This window comes from Sciurus vulgaris, assembly GCF_902686455.1.
Source record: "Sciurus vulgaris genome assembly, chromosome: 7".
Taxonomy (NCBI): Eukaryota; Metazoa; Chordata; class Mammalia; order Rodentia; family Sciuridae; genus Sciurus; species Sciurus vulgaris.
In genome coordinates this window covers 57,395,775-57,419,816 of record NC_136467.1, presented here as the reverse complement: position 1 = coordinate 57,419,816, position 24,042 = coordinate 57,395,775, and the positions used below count along the sequence as shown (strand labels likewise).

The window sequence follows — 24,042 nt, the reverse complement described above, 5'->3', positions numbered from 1 at the left end:
TTCTCAAGCATCTTAACTGATCTTGTCTGTAGTACCTTCTGTTTCTTTTCTCGCATAATGTAGCCAAATTGAGCTCCCTCAGGCACAGTTCAGACTAAACACTTTCAATGTCTGCTTTGTGACTTTTTTTTTCCTTGGCCAAACCACTTTTACTTATAACTTTAATGTATAATATTAAGTCTATAATTCCTTGCAATTCTCACTTGGTTCTTATTTGTAAAGAGCTGAGTCCACATTTTCAGACTTCATTATCAGGATGGAAACCTAATCTGTCCACTGAGAAATATCTGGATATGTGAAGTGACCCAGCACAGCTAGCGAGTCATGGTAAAAGCACCAGTGAATCTAGAACCACATGGTTGGATATGGATCCCCAGGGATCTGGTCATCTGGGAAAATAGTCTATACCTGGGCTTAATATGCACACCCTTGCCAGCGTGATCAACTCTACTGCTTCTAGTTACCAGAGTGCCACAGCCTCTGAAGAGGTGGCCTCTGATGCCAGCAAAAAGTATCAGCCCTAGGTCAGCATTGACATGTAACCTACACCTAGACAGTAATCCCCAGTTGTCCCACTCTGCTTGATTCATGACTTTGGAATCAAGTTCATTTTCTTTTTTTTGTAAATTCAGGTAAAATTCACATAACATAAAAATTATCATTTTAACTTTTTTTTTTTTTTTTTTTTCCTGGTGCTACTAGGCTAGGGATTGAACCCAATGTTTCTGAGTTATATCCCTAACACTTTTAAAAATTTTTCTTTGAGACATAATCTTGCTAAATTGCTGAGGCTGGCCTCAAATTTGAGATCCTTCCCAGCCTTCTGATTTGCTGCACTGTAGGCATGCACCACCATGCTAAGATCATCTTACCTACTTTAAAGGGCACCATTCAGTACATTCACAATACTGTACAGATTTCGCCATTATCAAGTTCTGAACATTTTTTATCACCTCAAAAGGATATCTGTACCTATTAAATGCTCATTCCCCATTTCCCCTATCCCTCAGCCCCTGGAAACCACCAATATAGTTTTTGTTTCTATGGATTTACTTATTCTGGGTATTTAATATAAATGCAGTCACATTAGATGCAACATTTGTGACTTTTGTTTAGCATAACGTTTTCAAGGTTTACCTATGTTGAAGTATGCACTGATACCACATTCTTTTCTGTGAGTGAATAATATTCCATTATATACATACACCACATTTGTTGGCCCACTTATCAGCTGGTGGACAAATTAGGCTGCTTCTGGCTTTTGGCTATTGTGAATACTGTTGTATATGTTTTTGTTTAAACCAAAGTCTTTTGAACATTTTGTTATTTCTGAGTAATTCTTTATCTGTCTCTTGCACTGTCCCCATGTTTTTTTGCACTCCATTCAAATTATAAAACTTGCTGTTCTCTGAATACACTACATGCCTGTCCAACAATCATCTTTTCATGACATCCTCTGCCTAAGCTCTCTGTTCCCTCCTCAGGACCTTCATATGTTGACTACTTTGCAAACCCTTTCCTGATTTTCCCAACTGTAAACAATTCTTTTTCTTTTGAGATTCTCAAATGGCTTAAGTATTCATGTATTTTTCTTATCTCTAAACCAGACTAAACCACAGGCAATATACTGCTATTATTTTCTTTTTGGCAGTACTGGGGATTGAACTCAGGAGTGCTCTACCACTGACCTACATCTCAGTCCCTTTTATTTATTTTTAAATTTTTTTAGTTGTTGTTGGACACAATACCTTTATTTTACTTATTTATTTTTATGCTAAGAATGGAATCCAGGGCCTCACACATGCTAGGCAAGCACTCTACCACTGAGCCACAACCCCGGCCCCCACTTTTATTTTTTATTTTGATAAGGTAAATTGCTGAGGCTGGCCAGGAACTTTTGATACTCTTGCCTCAACCTCCCGAGATGCTGGAATTACAGGTTTGTGTCACCATGCCAGGCTTCTTCTTCTTTTTCTTCTCTCTCTTATTATTTTTCTTTCCAATCCTGGGGATTAAACCCAGCACTACTCACAGGCAAACGCTCAACAATGAACTGCATGCCTAACCCCAATTTATTGCTGTATTTTCTGTAGTCAAGCACTTTGTTTACCAAAAAATCTTAAGAAATATTTTTAATTTAGGAGATAGCTAGAGTTATTTCATAGTCTGTGATTATACATATGGTTCTTTCAAATGCCTGAGATCGTAGAGGATGATGAAATATTATTCCTTTTAGAATAACTCAAAATACCTTAGGTAGCTAGAAAAACATCACTTGTGGTATTAATGTGGACTCTTTCAATGTGCATTTTCTTTTTTAAGAATCTCCATGTGTTGTTTTTATGCATACTAGCTTTGTCTAGCAGTCTTTGTTTTACTTTTGAATAAGGAGTAATAGCAGGATATATAGGGACAAGTGAGTTATGGCACAGCAATGGTAATATGTAGTACACTTAAGGTGTTTTACAGCCGGTTATGACAGTGTCAGAGTGTTATAAGCTTAACTGACATTTCAGTACTTTCAAGAACGGCCAAGAAAATATAATCATAATTCTTATTTCTTCAGGTGACTTATAATGGCAGCAGAAAACTAGAAGGATCATTAAAAATAAAGCTTGCTGACCTGCAATAGCCCCTGGACTCCCTGTGAGAAACAGAGCCTGGTGGTTCTCTGAAGGATTCTACTTTCTTTTATTAGGAATTGAAATGAAAACTGAGTAATGACTTTACCTCCCTGGGGTGAATCATCCATTCACTAACAGTATTTTTACCTGATCATTATTTTTCAGCAGCTATAACATTTAAATTTAAAATTAAGATTTGGAGAGATCTGTTGAACTTAGTATAGAGACAATGCTCAATCAATATTTTTTAGCTGTTTTGGGGTCCAGCCTTGTGTTCTTAAAACTGCCTCTTGTGAAAGGGTATGTGTGTACGCATGTGCCCATGGCTTATGGTTGTGATGAAGAGGGTATTCTAATCTTAAAATGTTTGTGGGGGGTGTTTTGAGAGTTGGAGAAGATGTGGCAGGGCATGAAAGAAAAAATTCCAGGGTGTTCTTCCTCCTAACTTCACAATGGTGTTGAATGGGTACTGAGAGAATGTGATCTCCTTGATTCCTTGCCTAGCCAATAATTCTCACTGTCTCTGAGCAGGAAATCAAAAGAATAGACAGGACACACACCTGTTTGGGCAGAGCAGGAAGTAATTTTATATGTGATAATAAGAAATTATAGGCAATTTCTATCACTAGGAACAAGATTTTTCTATTTCTTAGTGTCAAAACTTGTGTAAGTTTCTAACAGAGATGAATAATTTTCTTATAGTACACTCTTGTCTAAAAGATCAATTTCTTAGGTTTATCTGAGAGCTGAAAAGGACTTTAGAAATGACCTAATTCAATGCCATCATTTTACAGAAAATAGTAAAAAGGACACGAGAGAATGTGATTAGGGTTACACAGAGCTGGCAGAGCCCAAACTAGAATCCAGGTCTTTTAAGTCCTGATTTTCTACCAGTCATTTCTACTATTCTAACTTGATTTTTTTTTTTTTTTTTTTTTTTTTTTTTTTGTTTGTTTGTTTGTTTTTAAATTTGACAAAACAGGACTGGGACCAAACAGCTTCACCCAGTGAAGGCTACACCACATGCACCATTTTTTGTTACTAGGGATTTAACCCAGGGGTGTTTTACCACTGAGCTATATCCCTGGCCCTTTTTATTTTTTTAAATTTTGAAACAGGGTCTCACTAAGTTGCTGGGGCTGGCCTTAAACTTGAGATCCTGCCTCAGCCTCCCAAGTCACTGGGACGAAAGGGATGTGCCCATGCATACTTTCGGATAAATATTAATTAGATGATTACTTCAAGTAAGCCACTGTGCTAGGTATCCTTCAGGATCTTACAATCAAATTCAAAATTGGGGGAGGAAAGGGTCACAAAAATAAACAGGAGGGTAAATAACATGCAAAAATTGAAAAGGGTATTAGAAGTAAGCTTGAAATTAAGAAGGAAATGTTTCTCTCAGATGCTATGCAAATTGCATCCCCTGTCTCTCACTCCAAGGCATGGATAGAACAAGATCATTATCATATAGAGTTTACAAAACATAAATATTTTAATGTAGAAGATAAACTCAAGTAGAGTCTTTAATCTAGCCAGGTACAGTGGTACACACCTGTAATCCCAGCTACTAAAAAACCGAAGGCAGGAGAACTGCAAGTTTGAGGGCAGCCTGGGAAATTCAGTGATATTGTGACTCAAAATAAAAATTTAAAAAGGACCTGGGTTCAGTTGAGGCATGGGGGGAATTGGGTGGGGCACAGGGTAGAGTCTTTAATTGGAGAATGAGAATGTTGCCCCTTCAGAAACTGACATACTTGTTATTTGCTTTGGAAGAATCCATTTTCTCTTTATCAGTGATCCCTTTCTCCACTCAGGTATACAGATGTAAGGAGAAAGGCCTGAAGTCATTGGTGCAAACCAAAGCAGCCTGGGGTTGGCAAAAAACTACCAGTCTTTCCTGAAGAATGAGGATTTAGAAATGACCACAGGGATCTAGCTTGGAAGGTGGGACGTCATTTGCACAAAACATCTCAGGGTTTTCTGACCTCCACATTAGGTCTATTTGATTTATTTGAGTTATTGAGTTACTGCCCAAGATACAGGTGTCTTTAATGGAGATCCTTTTGAATCTAAAATCCAGTTGTAGATAATGATTTTTGGAATATTTCACTAGGTGTTGGGGAAATTGTGGACTGCTCTTATTGTCTATATTTACAACTTTGTAAGTTTGCAAAGAAACAAAAGAGTTAAACATGTACTTTGCTTTAAAACTTGTATCTATGTTATTCCTATATGCACACGTACATAAGTGAATATCCAAGGGAGAGCTGCTAGCTTTCATTTAACATATTCAGTTGGATCTTTTCAACCAAAATGTAAATCTGCAATGTATTCTAATGCAACCCAATTAGAGTTAGTAGCACCATCTGTATATATATTTTCAGTTCAGCTGTCAAAAAACAAATACGCCCCAGTAGTATAATATTCAATAGCGGTATGATATTTCATTGTACCATACTTCACTTAACCTTTTTCACACTTAAATGGGTCAATTTTCATTTTTCTTCCTTTCATAATTAGTATTTTAGTACACATTTTAATATGTAAGTCTTTGCTTGCAACTTTTCTTAGGATTGATTCCTAGAAGTAGAATTACATTACATTTTTAATTTCAAAGCTTTAAAATGAAAATAAATGGGACAGGAATGAGGGCTGAGATCTGGAAGAGCGCTTGCTTGCCTTTCAAGTGTGAGATGGGGTCTGAACCTCGCACCACAAACACAAAAACAAAACAAAACCCAAAAAGGATACTTAAAAAGTCAAGCAGGACAAGACTTCTAAGAAAACAACCTTAGTGTCTCTAGACCCTCTCTGTCTGTCCATATCCTTTTCTTTAGCTAATTTTCCTGCTATTTATCTTCAAATACTGCTTTTTTATTTAAAAAAAATTCAACATCTATTGATTTTACATGAAAGGAATATTTAGATCTCTTACATGATCAAACACTCTTTTTCTATCTTCCTTCCATTCAATTGGTTGGATTCAATTGGTTTTATATTGGTTAAATCAATATTCAGTATTTAGGAGCCCAACTGGCGCCAGCTAGTCACCATGAAGGTCAACCTCTTCATGACCTTGGACTGCAGCAAAAACCACAAAAGGCACTTCAATGCCCCCTTGCACTTGTGCAGGAAGAGCATGTCTTTTCTGTTTCCTAAGGAGCTGTGGCAAAAGTACAATGACCACTCCTGCACATCTGTAAGGATGACAAGGTTAGGGTATTTTGAGGACACTACAAAGATCAGCAAATTGGCAAGACAGTTTGCATGTACAGAAAAAAATATGTCATCCACATCCAGGGGTGCAGTGTGAGAAGGCTACAGGCATAAATGTCCACATGGGCATGCACCTGAGCAAGGTGGTTATCATTAAGCTAACACTGGAAAAATTCTTGAATGCAGAGCCAAAACTCAATCAATAAGCTTCAAGAAAAGCATATAAAAGGAATCACTTATTGAGAAAATGCAAGAATGAATGTAACCTGTGTACTCATGGGTTAACTGTAGACTTCTAGCCTAGTGTGTGTTTCTTTGGAACTTTCAAGATGTCTCTGGAATGTTTCATTTCCCTCTCATTTTGGATCAATAAATCTACTTTTGCAATTTTGATTAACAATTTTATGAATAAAAATTGAAAATGTTTTCCAATTCCAAAAGGCATTTGCTTCATTTTAAAAATAAAATCCATTTATTGGGGCTAGGGCTGTAGCTTAGAATGCTTGTCTGGCATGTGAGAGGCCCTGGGATCGATCTTCAGCACCACATAAAAGTAAATAAAATAAAGGCATACTGTCTACCTACAACTACCCCAAAAAATCCACTTATCATTTAAATATTAGGATTTATATTTTATGCTATTATAAATATTATTTTCTTAACCAGAGTATTGCAATTACATTTTCTTTCTTATATATTTTTAATTTTTTCACTACATCTAATAACTACTTCATTTTACTCTATATAGTTAGTATGGCTGTTTTAAAACATGGCTTCCAAATTATTTGACACTCTTGCTATAAAGAGGTGAGGTCTATGACTCCTTGCTTGATTCTGGGTGAGCTTACCCATGTTTTGATAGGAGACCATGGAAATGGTACTGACTTCTGAAGCAGGTCACAAGGAAGATGCAGCCTCTGCCTTGCATGGTAGAATACCTGTGTTTACAGTTCTGAACATTTCCACTATTCTGAGGCTGCCATGCAGTGAGGAAGCCAAGCTTAGTGGAAGGGTCATGCATGAGCATTCTGGGTGGTCAGCAGTTTAGTCTTAGACATACCAGCTTGGGTACCAAGTGTGAATGAAGGACCTCCCAGATGATTCTAGTTCCCAGCATTATTGTCACCTCCAGTTCTGCATTTTTCCAGCTAAGGCCCTAGGTATTATGGAGCAGAGCCAAGTCACTCCGCCATGCCCTGTCCAAATTCACAACTCCCAGAATATAATAAAATGGTTATTTTAAGTAGCTAAGTTTTGTTGTAACAATAATAACTGGAACTTTTAGTTAGTTTTCTTTTTTCCTCCCTCCCTCCCTCCCTCCCTCCCTCCCTCTATCCCTCCCTCCCTCCCTCCCTTCCTTCTTTCCTTCCTTCCCATACCAGGGATTGAACCCAGATGTGCTCACTACTGAGCCACAGCCACAGTCCTTTTTAGATTTTATTTAGAGAGAGGGTCTTGCTGATTTGCCTATGGGCTTACTGGCTTTGAACTCATCATCCTCCTGCCTCAGCCTCCTGAGCCGTTGGGATCAGGGATGTGCGCCACCATGCCTGGCTGAACATTTAATTTTCTATGTACCTATAATTAATTCATCCCTGATTCTCAATATGATCAACTACTTCAGGTGACTTATCAGTTCCATTTTTTTCCTTTGAAGTTATTTTTCCAGGAGATCTCTGTTCTCTTGCCCCAGTGTAGTCTGGATACATAGCTATCAGCCTAGGGCTTGATGGGATGATAGGGCAGCACATTATTTAAGAATGCAGACTTTATACCTGGGCTGCCTGGGATTCACCACTTGCTGGTTGTGAGACTGTGCAAATTACTTAATCTCTCTGTGCCTCAGATTATCCATTAGAACAGTACTTGATTTACACTAAGTGCTATTTTTGTTGGCCTTATTATTATTTGTTACTCTTCCCTTCACATTGTCCTGGAAATTCCCAGGCCTCACACGAATGTCTAATCCCATAGTTCCTATACTTCTTGTCCTTTTCTCTGTCTTAGTTACTCCCTTGTCTTGATGGAATTCCTCACCTGCTCTCTGAAACAAAGGTACATGGAAGGTAAATTTTTTGGAATCTTGTAGATCTGTTTAAAAGTGTCCTTATTTAATGTACTTGATGATGACATGGCTGGCATAAAATTATAAGTTGTAAGCCATTTTCTCTTTGAATTTTTCTTTTTCTTTTCTGTACTGGGGATTGAATCCAGAGACACTTTACCACTGAGTCACATCCCCAGTCCTTTTTATTTTTTATTTTGAGATAGGGGGCCTTGCTAAGTTGCTGACGCTGCTCTCAAACTTGCAATTTTCCTAATTCCTCAGCCTCCCAAGTCACTGGGGGTACAGGTAGGCACCACTGCGCCCAACTTTCTCTTTGAGTTTTGAAGGTATTTTTCACTGTTTTGAAGCTTTGAGTATTACCATTGAGATACCATTCTTATCCTTGCTCTTTTGAAAGGTTTCTTTTTCTTCCTAGAGGTGTTCTTTAGCCCCATTGTTTTAAACTTTGGTGATGATGTGACTTGGTGTGGGTGTTTCACGTTTTTTTTTTTTTTCCCCTGTGCTAGGAAATTGAACTCAGGGTCTACCATTGAGCTACACCCCAAGACCCATCTGGATCTTTTGAAATTTCTTATTTAGGTCACCGCCATTTATATTTGGAAACTCTGGCACTTCAGCCTTCAGTTCTTAGAATGTTTCTTTGTAAAAATGTCTTCTTTAAAAAATTAAAACTTCATAAATAGTTGGGCATGGTGGTGCACGCCTGTAAATCCCAACGGCTTGGGAGGCTGAGGCAGGAGGACAAATTTTGAAGCCAGTCTCAGCAATTTAGCAAGGCTGTAAGTAACCAAGTGAGACCCTGTCTTAGAAAATAAAAAAAGACTGGGGATGCAGCTCAGTGGTTAAGTGCCCTTGAGTTCAATTCCTGGTACCAAAAAAAAAAAAAAAAAAAAAAAGCTAATTGCCTTTTTAAGGTTCTAAGGATTGGAATTGGGGGGTTGGTGTGTGTGTGTGTGGGGGGGGTAGTTAACTACTGAGCCACAATCCCCACCCAACACTTTTTAAATTTTGAGACAGGGTCTTGCTAAGTTGTCCAACTTAAGAGCCTCAAACTTATGATTCTTCTGCACAGTTTCCTGAGTAGCTGGGATTACAGGCATATGCCATCATGCCCTGTGTTCTTTCAAAAGTTTATTAATTTTCTCACCTCCATTTTCAGTTTTATCTGAGACTCTTGATATGCGTAAGATTTCCTGGCTGGACACAGTGTGTGGAGCATACCTGTAATCCCAGTGGCTTGGGAGGCTGAGGAGGGAGGCTGAGGCAGGAGGAGCATGAGTTCAAAGCCGAGCTCAGCAAAAGTGAGGCGCTAAGCAACGCAGTGCGAACCTGTTTCTAAATAAAATACAAAATAGGGCTGGAGATGTGACTCAGTGGTCAAGTGCCCTTGAGTTCAATCTTCAGTACCTCCCCACTCCCTGCCAAATAAAAAAAAAAGATTTCCTGAAAGAGTTTTCGCATTTTCACATTTTTTTCTGCTCAATTTTCTGGAAGATTTTCTCATTTGTGTCTTCCATTTTCCTTCTGATTAAAAAAACCTACAATTATATTTTTATATTTCTAAATTCTGATTTCTTGTTTTGGGCTCTGGGGATTATACCTCAGAGCACTCTACCTCTAAGCTACATCCCCAGTCTTTATTTTTTTTGAAACAGGGACTTGCTAAGTTGCCCAGGCCGGCCTCAAATTTGCAAACCTTCTGCCTCAATCTCCCAAATGGCTGGGATTATAGGTGTGTGCCAGTGGGCCTGGTTGGGTTGTCCTTTTCTACATATTACCTGTTTTTGTTTCATGGGTTTAACATCTTGCTAAGTATGCTATTAAGTGCTTCTGGAAATGTCTTTTTTCTTACATTGTTTGTTTCCTCTGGGTTCCCTTTTCATTAATTTGCTTTTGACTTTTCTTTCACAGTAGTCTTTTCTCAATGCCCTGTTACCTGTTCTGCTTCAAGTGAGGTAGCTAGAGATTCTTTGCATGTGGATACACTGAGGCTTGTCAACTGGTAGGGGATAGCTATAGGGGACAGCTCATGGATATGGGTGTTTACTGAGAGGGCACCAAACAACCACATCTACAGATCTTTTCTCCTGAGTTTGACAGTTTCCTAAGAAATAACTCCCAGTTTTCTACCGTGGAATTCAGGGATTTTTAAGCTGACTGTCAGCATTTTTAGAATCAATACAGAAAGAGGGTTGAGGAGGGGAACTGTTATCTTTCAGAATGCAGATATTCATGTAGGCTTTCTGCTATAAGTATGGTGCTACCCCCAGCTTCCCCACCCTCGGGCTGTGCCTGGTTTCCCAGTCCGAGCCTCGAATTAATCCAACCATGAAGTTAAATAAATTCTACAAGACTTTGGATAAAAGGGTTAAAAACTTCTTACCAGAGTTTCTGAATTAAAAGAAAACCAAAAAAATTCCCTTGTGTTTGACATCCCCATGCCCTGCCCAAAAGGTATGAAATTTACCTGATTCAAGCCCTTTACCCTTCCCAGTTCACCATGCTGTTTTTTTCTTTGATAATGCCTTAGAACAAGTGTTCAGGGTCCAAGTTTGTTTTAAAATAACCCAATGAGCTGACAGACGGAGCTCCTGGAATTCTGCAGCTTGCGCTAGAGTCCACAGATGGGAAATTGCTGTCAGCTAAAGGGTGGTACTATTACCATAGCCCCATTTCTGAAGCCTTTAGAAAAAAATGTCCTCTGAGTTAATTAGCATTCGCCACAGGCACTAGTGTTGTGCTGTGGTTTTCGAAGAACTCGGATAATAAGAAAACATAATAATAAAAAAACCAAAAAGAAAACATAATAGTGCAGTCTCTAACTTTTAACTAATATTTTACCTTTTAAAAATGTAGATGATAGGGACTGGGGTGTGGCTCAGTGCTACAGCACTTGCCGGGCATGTGTGATGCCCTGGGTTAAATCCTCAGCACCGCATATAAATAAATAAATAAGATAAAGGTCCATCAACAACAAAAAAACTAAAAAAAAAAAAAAAAAGATAAAGAATCGTCTGTTAAATAAATATGCTTTTTAATGACTGATCTATAGCCTTAAATCATCACAAAACAGATATTATGTTCTAAAATCGACTAAATACTAATAGTACCTAAAACAGGAAGAATTTTACTTTACCTCTTTGATCTGCTTAATCCACAAATCTCTTCCAAGAAACTCCTGGTGTAAGACTACAGGAGCTGAGTTTAGATGAAAAGTCGCACAGTCACTGGTCTTTTCTTTAATAAAAGGCTGAAGGTCAGAATTTATCTAGAAGGAGTAGTTAAAATAGTTCTATCAGTAAAATGTATACATAATAGTATGTTTTAGTCATACTCAGAAAGCACCAGTAATGCGGTAAAGAATGAAGGTTTAAGATGTACGTTAATAAGCTTTAATAAGCAAAAGAACATTTTGGATGATTAACATTAACCTTTACAATTCTTTAGAATTAATTTTTCCTAATATATTCTTGTTTTTTTTGGATGGTGCTGGGGATCAAACCCAGGGCCTTTGAATGCTGTGTTCATGCTCTACATCCCTAGCCCCATTCGTTTTCTTCCTTTTTGTGGTACTGGGGATTAAAGTCAGGTGTGCTCTGCCACTGAGCTACTCTCCCAGGCCTTTTTTTTTTTTCTTTCTTTCTTATTTTTGAGACAGACTCACTAAGTTACCCAGGCTGGCCTACAACTTTTGATTCTTCTGTCTCAGCCTCCCTAGTAGCTGAGATTTCAGGTGTGCATTACGACACCCAGTCTTATTCCTTTTTTATTTGGTAGCAACCTTTATTTTAATTAAGTTAAAAGTAAAGTTTTTAAAGATTTAATAAATATAATTACTTGATAAATTACAATTTAATAAAATATGCAAAAAACCTCATCTGGAAGATATTTTGTATATAGGTATATATTTTCCTCCCTTTTATGAGCTATTTAATATCTGAAAACTATATACTAAAATGAAAATTTTAAATTACACATATATGCGAAGGGAATAAATAGCTAGTTTTAGGATATTTGATATTTATATGCCATTTAAAAGAATCAGCTATTAGAATTGAATCTTTCAGTTTAATTCAGATTTCTAAATTTCATTAATTTCCCATAATTTGTTTTACATAAAAAATAACAAATATTCTCCCATTCTGTCATGGCAATATTATTATTTAATAATTTTAGGAGTTCTCCCAAGAACCCTTTCAGGTGGAAAGAAAAGACAAACATCAAAAACATAGCCTTTGGAAGGTTGAAACAGGAGGACTGCAAGTTCAAGGCCAGCCTCGGCAACTCAGCAAGGCCCTAAAAAACCTAGTGAGACCCTATCTCAAATTAAAAAAATAAAAAGCGTTGGGGATATAGCTAAGTGGTAAATTGTCCCTGGGTTAAATCCCCATACCAAACAAATATATAAACAAACAAAAACACACACACAAAAATGAACAAACGACATGGCTTAAGTGAACTGCAGACTTCTGTCAAAATTATATAGTGCTTACTGATCATATTGTTTATACTACACAACAATAACCATCTATGTGACAGATTTAGAGCACATAAACATTTTTGATATATAAAAGCAGCTTATTAAATGGCAAAAGGTTTTTTTGTGTATCATTTTAGCTATTTAAGTATGGCAAAAGATAAAGGGTGTGCAAATACCTTATGACTCATGGCCATGTGCTTCCCATACTGAAATGCCATATCCTGAACCTCAGCATCATGCTTTGCTAATTCCATCGCAGCTTGGCAGCTCTTTGCTAGTAAGGCACCATGGGAGAGAAAAGTCTGCTCCTTCCAAGTTGATATTCCAATATCATCTGTGATATAATTTTCCTAAAATGTAACAAAAACCAAGATAAAAAGCATTTTAGGAGTAATTTAATTGTTTCTGTTTTTGATGAAAAAAAAAAAAAAGGGGGAAAAGAGCTATTCAAAACAGGCTATGGCAACAAAACAGAACTAAAAGATGCCGAATCTTGATTCTACCTAAAAAGAATGGGGGAAGAGCTGTTTTTTAGGGTAATGCGGAACAAATGAAAGATATGTTAAAGCAAATTTTGTTTGCTAGGAACCTTCTATTAAAATATATTCTATAGGGTAAGGTACAAAGTAGAAACTTAGACCTTTAAAGTGACTCCTGGCTATATTCACATCAGTTTTTTTTAATGCTACTGAGTGGTATTCTAAAACATAAGAAGCCTACTGCATTTAACTTATGTGAAAATGTCAAGGGCATAGTGAAGGAACTGTATTCTATTTTTTTCTTGTTTTTGGGGGTACTGGGGATTGAACCTAGGAGCACTTAACCACTGAGCCACATCCCAGCCCTTTTTTATATTTTACTTAGAGACAGGGTCTGCTAAGTTGCTTAGGGCCTTGCTAAGTTGCTTAGGGTCTCGCTAAGTTGTTGAGGCTGGCCTCAAACTTATGATCCTCCTGCTTCGGTCTCTCAAGTCACTGGGATTGCAGGTATGCCCCAGCACTCCCAGCTGTATTCTCTTAAAAACAGTTAGTTAAGCAATTTAGGGCACAGTGGTGCATGACTATAATTCCAGTGACTCAGGAAGCTGAAGCAAGAGGATCACAAGTTTGAGACCAGCCTTACCAACTTTATGAGACTTTGTCTCAAAACAAAAATAAAAAGGATTGGAACATAGCTCAGTAGTAAATCACCCCTGGGTTCAATCCCAAGTACCTGGGGTACAGTGTGGGAGAAAAATTAAACAAGGATCATTAAGGATCACAAGGATCAGATTTAGAACCACCTCTTTTGCTATACTGAGGGGAATCCTCAGTCCCGTCATCAAATCAAATTCTCAGCTTAATTTTATTAAGTTTTTGAACAAAAATAATGTTCTACTTACGGCAAGCAACTCTTGCAAATATGCAACATAGCATTAGGTAATGATAAAATACCCATATGGGACAGAAACAGTATATAACCTACTGTATAAAACATTAGGTAAAATTAATAACATATTTAATCTTAGAAAACTTGGAATGTATATATATTTTTTTGTATTGGGGATGGAACCCAGGGTACTTTATCAATGAGCTACACCCCTGCTCTTTTTATTTTGAGACAGGGTCTCACTAAGTTGCTTAGGGCCTCACTAATTTTCTGAGGTTGGCCTTGAACTTGCCATCCTCTTGCCTCAGCTTCCTGAGTTGCTGGTATTAAAAGTATGTGCCACCACACTTGGCCTGAAAACATATTTTAAAATATGAAAAGTTAATATGTAACATTAATAAACATAAGGAAAACCATAGTACCATTATACTAAAAAGGCACTTGATAAAATTCAACTCCTATTCTTCCTGAGGGGGGAAAAATGAGTGAAGTAGGAACTGATGTATATTTCTTTTAACATGATGTGTACTGTGTGTGTGTGTGTTTGTGTGTATAAGCCCAAAGTCAGCAAATACTTTATGCGGAAATACGATCCTTCCTCACTAACATCAGGAATAAGACAGAGATGCAGAACCCTGCTGTTTAACAATGTAATGAAAGAGACAGAGAAAGGTGAATAAAAATTAGCAAGGAAGAGCTTATCACTATTTGAAGACAATATAACTGCGTACTGGGGAAACCAAGAGGCTTGACTAAAAAACTACTATAAAAAGATAATTGAGTAAGAGAGCAGTATGTAAAATTAATAATTTGTAATTAAGATAATAAAATGTATTAACTATCGCTTTCATACATAAAAACTAATCAGAGTGTTACAAACAGTATCTTTTCTTTCATTACACAAAAAGATTAAAAAGCTGGGAATAAATTTAAAATGTATAAAACATATGAAAAAAATGTTACAATACTACTGAAGGAACAAAAGTGACTTGAGCTGGGTGCTGTGGCACACACCTGTAATCCCAGCTGGAGGCTGAGACAGGAGTATTGTAAGTTCAAGGCCAACCTCAGCAACTTTGAGAGCCTGTCTCAAAAAAAGGTGGGCAGCAGGAATACAGGGATCTACTTCAGTGGTAAAATGCCCTGAGTTCAATGCCCAGTGATTGGGATGGGAAAAGTAACTTGAATGACTGCAAAGACATATCATGTTCAAAGACAGTAAGAGTTAACTAACCTCATAAAGTTCTAATGAAACTAACAATCCCCCTAGCACCCTAAATCAGGAAAGTTGATTCTAAAGTTCATATAGAAAAAATAACCAAAAATAGCAAGGAAAACCTTGAAAACAGAAGAGCTATATGTACTATATGTATGCATGGGGGTGGGGTAGACAGGAAGAACAAATTTTGTCGAGTCCTACCAGATACTGTGACATATTAAAAATCCGCTGTAATTTTAAAAATATGTATTTTTTAGACACATGAACAATGGAACAAAACAAATTTCAGAAAGCAACCAAACTATGTATAGGAATTCATTATATTTTAGGGAAAAGTTGGACTTCTCAGTAAATGGGTGGAGCAGGTATCATTTACTACAAAGAGCTATCTGGAAAAGACAAAATCTAATCTGCATTTCACATTATTTACTAGGATAAACTCTAAATGGCAACACCAAAACCAAAACAACCAACAGCACAACTTTCATCAAGGTTAGAAGATCATTAAAGAAAAAGTCAGCGAATCTCCCTCCTTCACACAGATGTCCACATCATTATCCTTGAATGTTATTGTACATGGCAAAAGGGACACTGCAGATGTGGTTAAATTCAGGATGAGGATTTAAATTCAGGATTTTGAGATGGGGAATTAACTGAGTGGGTAAAATACAATCACGAGGTCAATATAAGATGGAGGCAACCAAGTCAGAGTTATAAAGCTTACATAATGGCAGGAGGGAGACTGTAGATGTTATGTTGCTGGATCTGAAGATGGAGGATGGGAACATAAGCCAAGGAATGAAGGTGGAAACTAGAAAAGGCAAGGAAATGGATTTTTTCTAAGAGCCTCTAGAAGGACAGCAACCCTGTCACCATTTTAATTTTGTGATTTCTGACTAATAAAGTGTCCACTTCCCCAAAGTTTCACTCTGTGTAAGGTGAACAGACCTCTCAAATATGGTTGGTGGAAGTGGAAACTAGATGGAAATTTTCTATCAAAATGACAAAATTTTTGCCCTGTGACCCACATCCAGGAATTTACCTTACAGATCACACACATGTGAAATGGAACGTGCAGAAGGGCCAGGGTGATCTTTTAAAAGTATAATCCAGAACCACACTAGCCTCCCAGATGTTTCTCAAGCACTGCAGGCATTTCATCCTTAAGAAGGCCCTTGCACTTGCTGTTCTCTCTGGCAGACACTGTTCCCTGCTGTTTGCATGGCTAAATTCCCCTCATTGCTTTCTGTTCTCAAAATTCTATTCATCTTTAATGATCTACCTCCCTCCTACATTATTTCCTGTCTCCTTACTCTGTTTGAACATGTTTTCTTTGATACTACTTATTTGATACTATTTATTTGTTTACTGGTTTACTGTCTGTCTCTTCCTCTAGAATAAAAGCTCCATGAAAGTAAGGATCTTGTTTTGTCAACTGAATCAAGGATATAAATATGGGTAGACATTTCAACACCCTAATATAGCACATTAAGTGAGCAATGAATATTTACTCAATCTTTTATCTTTGTTTTGATGTCTTTCTTTTCTCTCTCATGTTCATCTTCTTTTACCTTCTCTCCCACAGTCCCCCCACTTTTTTTTCTTTTCTTTTTTGAAGATACTGGGAATTGAACCCAGGAGTGTGCTACTACTAAGCTATTGAGCTACAACTCCATGTCTTTTTGTCTTTTATTTTGAGAAAGGGTCTCACTCAGTTGACTGGGCTGGCCTCAAACTTGCAATCTTTCTGACTCAGTCTCCTGAGTTGCTGTGTTTCCCCCTTGCCTAACTTCCTCTATCCTTCCTAATCTAGTCATAATGAGGAATTGAAATAATTCTCCTTTAATGCTTCTCTCCTGCTCACAGAATCAAGATAAACTCCATAGATTGCATTTAAGGTCTTTTTTTTTTTTTTTTGGTACCAGGGATTGAACCCAGAGGTGCTTAACCACTGGGCCACATCCCCAGAGTACCCCACTTTTTTTTTTTTTTTTTTCTAATTTCTTTTAGTTGTCGATGGACAGAACATCTTTATTTATTTATTTTTATGTGGTACTGAGGATTGAACCCAGTGTTCGAGGCAAGCACTCTACCACTGAGTTATAGCCCCAGCCCCTCCCCAACCCCTTTTTATATTTTATTTAGAAACAGGGTCTCGCTAGGGCCTCACTAAGTTGCTGAGGCTGGCTTTGAACTCATGATCCTCCTGCTTCAGCTTCCTGACCCATAGGGATTACAGGCTGCTGGGATTACAAGTGTGTGCCACCTCACCCAGTTTAGAGCCTTCCTTTTAAGGGAAGCAAGCAGTATTTCTTGGTCCCATCTCCAATCCAAAATATTCCCTATTTCAGTCACACAGGACAATTGGTTGTTTCTTGAGTAGTAAATATATGTATTTTCACATTTGTACAAATTTTAAAATATCATTCTTTTCAAAGGGAGTATCATTTCCTCACATTCCCTGCCAGGAAACTGAATCTATTCAGAACAAATAACATTTCTTTGAGGAATATTCTCAAATATCCCCACAAATATTTTCTTTTGATGAATATTACCTGAGTTATATTTTAACAGAGCACTTAATTCCCTTTAAATTTTGTAACTGCTTATATATCTGTTTCCCCAAAGGTTGGTCTTAGTTACCTTTTATTTTATTTATTTTTTTAAAGCTAATGGGTAGATATATTCAGATATTGGCACATTATTCAGCAATAAAAAGAATGGAACTACTGATACATGCTATGTCATGGATGAATCTCAAAAGCATTGTATTAAGTGAAAGAAGCCAGACACCAGAGACCATATATTTTGCATGATTCCATTTATACGAAATGTAGGCTAGTGGTTGCCTGGGGATGGAGGTGAGAACTATAAATGGGCATAAGTGACCTTAGAGAAATACGTGTGAAAATGCTCTAAATTGGCTTACAGTGATGGTTATATCACTTACTTTATAGTTGCTAAAAATTATTGAATTATATTTTAGAAGTTGGTGAATTTTATATGTAGAAGACATCTCAATAAACCTGTTAAAGAAAAAACTAGGACTGGGGTTGTGGCTAAGTGGTAGAGCGCTTGCCTAGCATGTGTGAGGCACTGGGTTCCATCCTCAGCACCACATATAAATAAATAAATAAAATAAAGGTTCATCAACAACTAATAAAAATATTTAAAAAACTAATGAAGATAATATCTTATACTTCTTGGCCTCAAATACTATAAATTAACTTTAAAAAATATTTACATTAACTTTTGGTGATTTGTATATCAACCTCATTTATTCATACACAAACATTTATTAAGGTTCTTTCATGGGTCAGGCTCTTCTGTAAAGTAATTTGGATATGAAGATTAATAGTCTATCCTCAAGAAATTCACAGTTCAGGGATAGATTGTATATAGCTGTAAATATATATATATATATATATATGTATATGTGTGTGTATATATATCTACATATTGATATGTAGAAATAAATATACAAATGTAGACATTTCCACATAGGATATACAGATAATTCCATTTCAGAATAATTGCAGGATCTCTGATGAGCAAAGATTCAGTTTTGTTCATTATATATTTCTTATGGGAATTTAGACATTTTATTTCATAATTTTCACATTTTAAATTATGCAAGTAATACATGATCCCCCCCAAAATTAAGAAATTCAGAAACCAAGAAACAATTAATTTATAGTCCCCTGAAATCTACTGCCACCAGTTAATTGCACCATAAGTTAATAATTCTGTTCCTAAGTTAATCAGAAATGTTATTCCCTGAACATTAAGTTATTACCTATTGTGAACTTGGTTATTAATGAAACAAAATCCCCCTATTCATTTCTATCAGCTTGTCATGTATATACTAAAAGAACATGCTCTGTTCTCTTAGGAACAAAGGAAAAGTTAATATACAATTGTGAAATACTGAGACATGATAATCACATCTAAACTAGAGTTTTTACTCTCCAGATATATAGAATTGGTGTGAAATCAATGGTCAGAGTGAATGAGATTTAAGGATACATGTAGCTTCAAGTTATATAATGCAGTTTTTTGTTGTTGTTGTTTTGGTACTGGGGATTGGATTCATTACCACTGAGTTATATTCTCAGCCCTTTTTATTTTTTGAGACAGGATCTCATTAAGTTGCTTAGGGCCTCACTAAGTTGGTGAGGCTGGTGTTACACTTACAATCCTCCTGCCTCAGTCTCCCGATTCTCTGGAATTACAGGCGTGTGCCACCATGCCCAGCTTTACATGCAGTTTTTACTGAAAATTTATTATATATTAAAAGATGATACATTCAGTGAATATTTACTTTTGATGAGATCTCCTTATTTTCAGGAAGGTAAGTCAACATACTTATTTAATAACTATCAGAAGTACAATAATTTAGAAAATATAGGTCTTGTTGTTCTCTGTATCATGACCTTTTTGCTCAAGTAAAGCAGGTTCAAATAACACAGAAAAAAAACCCAAAACTTGAGGCTCGTAAGATGATGTTTGCCCAAGATGGTGGCCCTGATGGTATCACTCAGATGTAATATACTATTTTGCTACTTTATTGCCTGTCAAACACATACTTGAGTTGCTTTTTTCCTGGTGGTGATACATTAGTATATGTTCACGGAAGACCAAAGTACCTTTGTAACAGTGGCTGTGTGGGATTGAAGGTCAGGTCCAAGGTCACAGAACAAAGGCAAACTAATTGGCCTGGGAAGATATTAAAGCCCAACTAGAACCTGTCGGGCCAAACTGCTACCTTTCACATGATCAGAAGAGAAAAGTTTTAGAACTCAGTAGCTAGTTAACTGTGGAGGTAAAAATACTTTCAGAAAAGTATGCAGAAGCTGGGATGTGCTCAGTGTTGGAGCACACACTAAGCATGTGTGAGCATGTGGATCCCAACACCACATATACACCTACCAATGCAAATATTTCTTGTTTCCTTGCTCTCTACTTCAGGTTCATATGCTGGGTCACTACCTTTATAAATGCAATCTAAGTTTGGACTGGATAAGTGACTAGATCTCTCTAATACCATGGTTCACTATATTTATTTTCCTAGTGCTGGGAATTAAACTCAGGGACTTGTGCATTCTAGGCAAGTATTCTACCACTGAGCTACACATTGCACCATTTCAAATGTTTTCTTTGAGTTGTTATTTTCTTTTCAGAAGCTAAACAAGACAGTTGAAATAGTTATATATATAAATATATAAATTATACATATATACACATGAAAAAATTATACATATATACATATATAAACATACACATACATATAGAAAATTTTATATAAAATTATATGTGTATATAATTTTTCATATAATTTTCATATATAAAATTTATTTTAAAAATTTATATATATAGAATTATGTATATACACATATGTATACATTTTATATATGTATGATTTTGTATAGTTTGCATACATAATTTATGTATATAAACTACATATATATTATATGTATAATATACATAAATTTTGTATATTATATATATAAAAATCAAGTAAAGGAAGCTTTTGATAAATCTCTACATTTAGGAATTAGAAGGAAGCAAGGAGAAGAATGGAATCTAATATTTCCTGGGAACTAATTACATGAGGACACTTTTGCATTATTTATCATATCAGCCCTCAAAAATCTTAAGGATCTTCATTCCCATTTAATAGATAAGGAGGCTAAGGAGGCTAAGGAGGTCAAGAATGTATTTTGATCAAGATCAGACACTATAGTAAGTAGTAGAGATGAGTCTCGGATGTATAGCAATTGGTTTTCTATTTTGCTTAACACACAGTAAAAATATATGCAATGCTTAATTATCTTTTATGGTTTAAAAGTAAGTTGTGTTAAAGAGGGAATGACATATTTCATCAAGGTATAAAAAAGCATTCAAATCTGTAAATTAAACCTTTCAATAATATTCATTGAAGAGACAGGAGCATATAAGTAAAAAGAAAAGTAGGTAAGTATGTTTTCAAGAAATCCTGAGGCAAGGGGAAAAATATAGTATTTTAGCAACTTCATCTAATAAGATGAAATCATTTGCTTTGATTTATATTGCAGTCAAATGGGAGATAATAAGAATCTGGAAGCTTTACATCCATGTAAATCATGGGAAAAAAAAACTAGTAAGACTTACTAAAGACTCTTTTGAATGTTTCTATTCAAGGAGTGTTAAAAATTATACTCATGAGTTAGACAGAAGGGTTGACAAGGAATTTTTTTAAAATGTAAGAATTCTTTGATCTAGTGCTGATGAGTCTCTTCCTTTCCTCTCCACAGTCAGTTCTTGTTAAGCTGTATCAGGAACAATCATGGTGAAAAGGAGGGGTCTAGATGGAGGAAGGAAGCCTATTTGACAGCAAGAAACCTTTTACTACCAGTAGGTGCTACGCCTTACGGGGGAAGTTTTGAGCAGCTACAGGGCAGCCGATAGTTTTGGGACAGACTGTATAGTCAGGACAGAGCGGAGTCCAAGTAACTCTTTGAGATAAACAAACTGGACAGCATTAAAGAGAAGTAGCCTGCTTGGAAATGCACAGTGTAGGTTGGTGCTTGACATACCATGTGAATGTACAATCGATGCAGTTTACTAATTTTTGTTTGTGTTTACTACATACCAGACACTGTGAATTTGAGAATTAGGCATTAATCCTTGATATTAGGATAAATTCAGCAGGGGAGAAACAATAAGTGATTATAAAGCAACTGGGTGTATGAAAAGTCCAGAGAAAGGAGGGAATAATTCCATCCAGAAAGGGTTAAAGGAGGGGTGGGGGGGAAGGGAAAAAATAACAGAATGAATCAAACAACATTACCCTATATAAATTTATGATTACACAAACTTGGCATCTTAAAATATTTATTATTTCATAGTTTCAGGAGGGTCAGGAACCTAGGAATGGCTCAGTAAGGTGGTAGTGGTTCAGTTCCTTATGAGGTGGCAGTCAATCTGTTGGCTGGGGCTACTGTCACATAAAGGGGCTGAAGAGGGCTGGGGATATAGCTCAGTTGGTAGAGTGCTTGCCTTGCAAGCACAAGGCCCTGGGTTCGATCCCCAGCACCGCAAAAAAAAAAAAAAAAAAAAAAAAAAAAAAAAGGGGAGCTGAAGAATCTGCTTCTAAGCTCATGCAAGTGCTTGCTAGCGATAGGCTTTAGCTCCTTGCCACATGGGCCACTCTGTAGGGCTGCTCATATGATCTGACAGCTGACTTCCCCTGGTGTAAGTGATCCAACACAGTAAGAGCACACGTAAGAAGGAAATTTCATAATCTTTTATAAACTAATCTTGGAAGTGACATACCATCATTTCTGTTATATGCAATTGGTTGACAGATCAACCCTGGTGCAGTGTGGGAAGTGAGCACATGAGCAATACCAAGAGGTAGAATTCACTGGTGATGATCTTAGAGGCTGCCTACCACAGATGGAGTCTACAATAAGAATTATTCAGTCAACAATCCTGAACATTTTAAAGTCTCTTAAAACATTCTGCTAAATTGTTTTCTAGAGAAGCTCTTTGGATGTACATATTGACCAGCCAAATTTGAGACTGCCTTACCAGTGTTTCAGGCTGCAAGGATTGAACGTACAAAGGAGAAGACATGCCTGAGGCTACTAGGGCTGAATGCGGACAGTGAGGGGGAGTATGTTAAGGTGAAGTTAAAGAGACAGACAGGATTAGAAGGATCTTTTGGATCATTTCCAGGATTTTGGTTTTTTCCCTCTAAGAGCAATGAGATATCACTGGATAGAGGTGTGTGTGGTGGGAAGCAGAAATGGAGCATTATCAGATTAGTATTTTTAAATCCCTGCCAGTGTGGAGAACAAACTAGAGGATTGGAGGTGTTAGCTTTCCATTACTGTAAAAAATAACTGAGTAATCAATTTAAAAGAAGGAATGGTGTATTTTGACTTAGAGTTTTGGAGGTTTCTGTCTATGGTTGCTTAGCCATTTTGCTTTGGGTCTCTGGTGACACAATATATCCTGGTAGGAACACATGGTAGAGGAAAGTTATTCACTTCATGGTGGCTGGGAAGTAAAGAGAGAGGAAGAGGAGGAGCCAGGGTCCCAATATCCCCTTCAAGGGTACACCCCCAGCAACCTGAGTTCCTTCCATTAGGCCCCACCTCCTAAAAGTATCACTACTTCCAAAAAGCACTATTGCCTGGGGACCAAGCCTTCAAAGCATGGGCCTTTGAGGGACATTCAGGACTATACATAGGTTGGCAAATGAGGAGGTTGTTTGGAGTATCTCTGCAAGAGATGATGGTATCTTCGACCATGCAAAAGGGGCAGCCAATTTCTAACACCAGGGTGAGCAGATGCAGGGTAAATTCAGTTGCAGTCTGTGCCACTGATGGCAGGGCAGTGAGGGCATGAACAAAGTGGTAGGGCACTTGCCTGGGCATGCAAGAGTCCCTAGGTTTAGTCCCCAGAACCATCAAACAAACAAACAAAAAGAATTATAGCTGGGGAGATAGCTCAGTTGGAAGAGTGCTTGCCTTGTAAGCGCAAGTGCTTGTCCTGGGTTCGATCCCCAGCACCAAAAAAAAAAAAAAAAAAAAAGAATTATAAAGGAACCACTCTTGAGTACTGTTAAAGATGAATGAATATCCCCCCCATTCTAATGTTAAAGCCCTTGCTCCTCTGTGTGTGGAACAAGAAAGCAATTAAGATTAAATGAGGTCATAAGGGTAGGCCCCTGATCTAATAGGATTACTGTTCTTATCTAATGTCCTTGATTGTTATTAGATACCAAAGAGCTTGCTGGTGCTCTTTGTCATGTGAGGACACAACTAGAGGGTGACTGTCATCAACTCAGGAAGAGATCCCTTACCAGAAATCAAATTGTTTGAAAACTTTCTCTTGAACTTCTAGCCTCCAGAACTGTAAGAAAATAAATTTAGGTTGACCAGGTATGGCAGTTATTCTGGAGGTTGACTGCAAGTTTGCTGATAGCCTAAGTAACTTAGAACTTGTCTCAAAATAAAAAGGGCTGAGGATGTAGCTGAATGGTACAGCACTTGCCTAACATGCATGTGGCCGTGGGTTC

At 37.1% G+C, this 24,042-nt stretch overlaps 1 protein-coding gene across 4 annotated transcripts in view; it reads right to left on the bottom strand.

Annotated features, from left to right (window-relative positions):
- PDSS2 (decaprenyl diphosphate synthase subunit 2) overlaps positions 1 to 24,042 on the bottom strand; it is a 297,007-nt gene that overhangs the window by 34,598 nt on the left and 238,367 nt on the right. For all 4 annotated transcript variants that reach the window (XM_079149045.1, XM_079149044.1, XM_079149047.1 and 1 more), the window contains 2 exons: positions 12,565 to 12,738; positions 11,045 to 11,176 (listed from right to left, as the gene is read on the bottom strand). In XM_079149045.1, the coding sequence (XP_079005171.1) occupies positions 11,045 to 11,176; positions 12,565 to 12,738 (306 nt within the window). The remainder of the gene's footprint in view (positions 1 to 11,044; positions 11,177 to 12,564; positions 12,739 to 24,042) is intronic.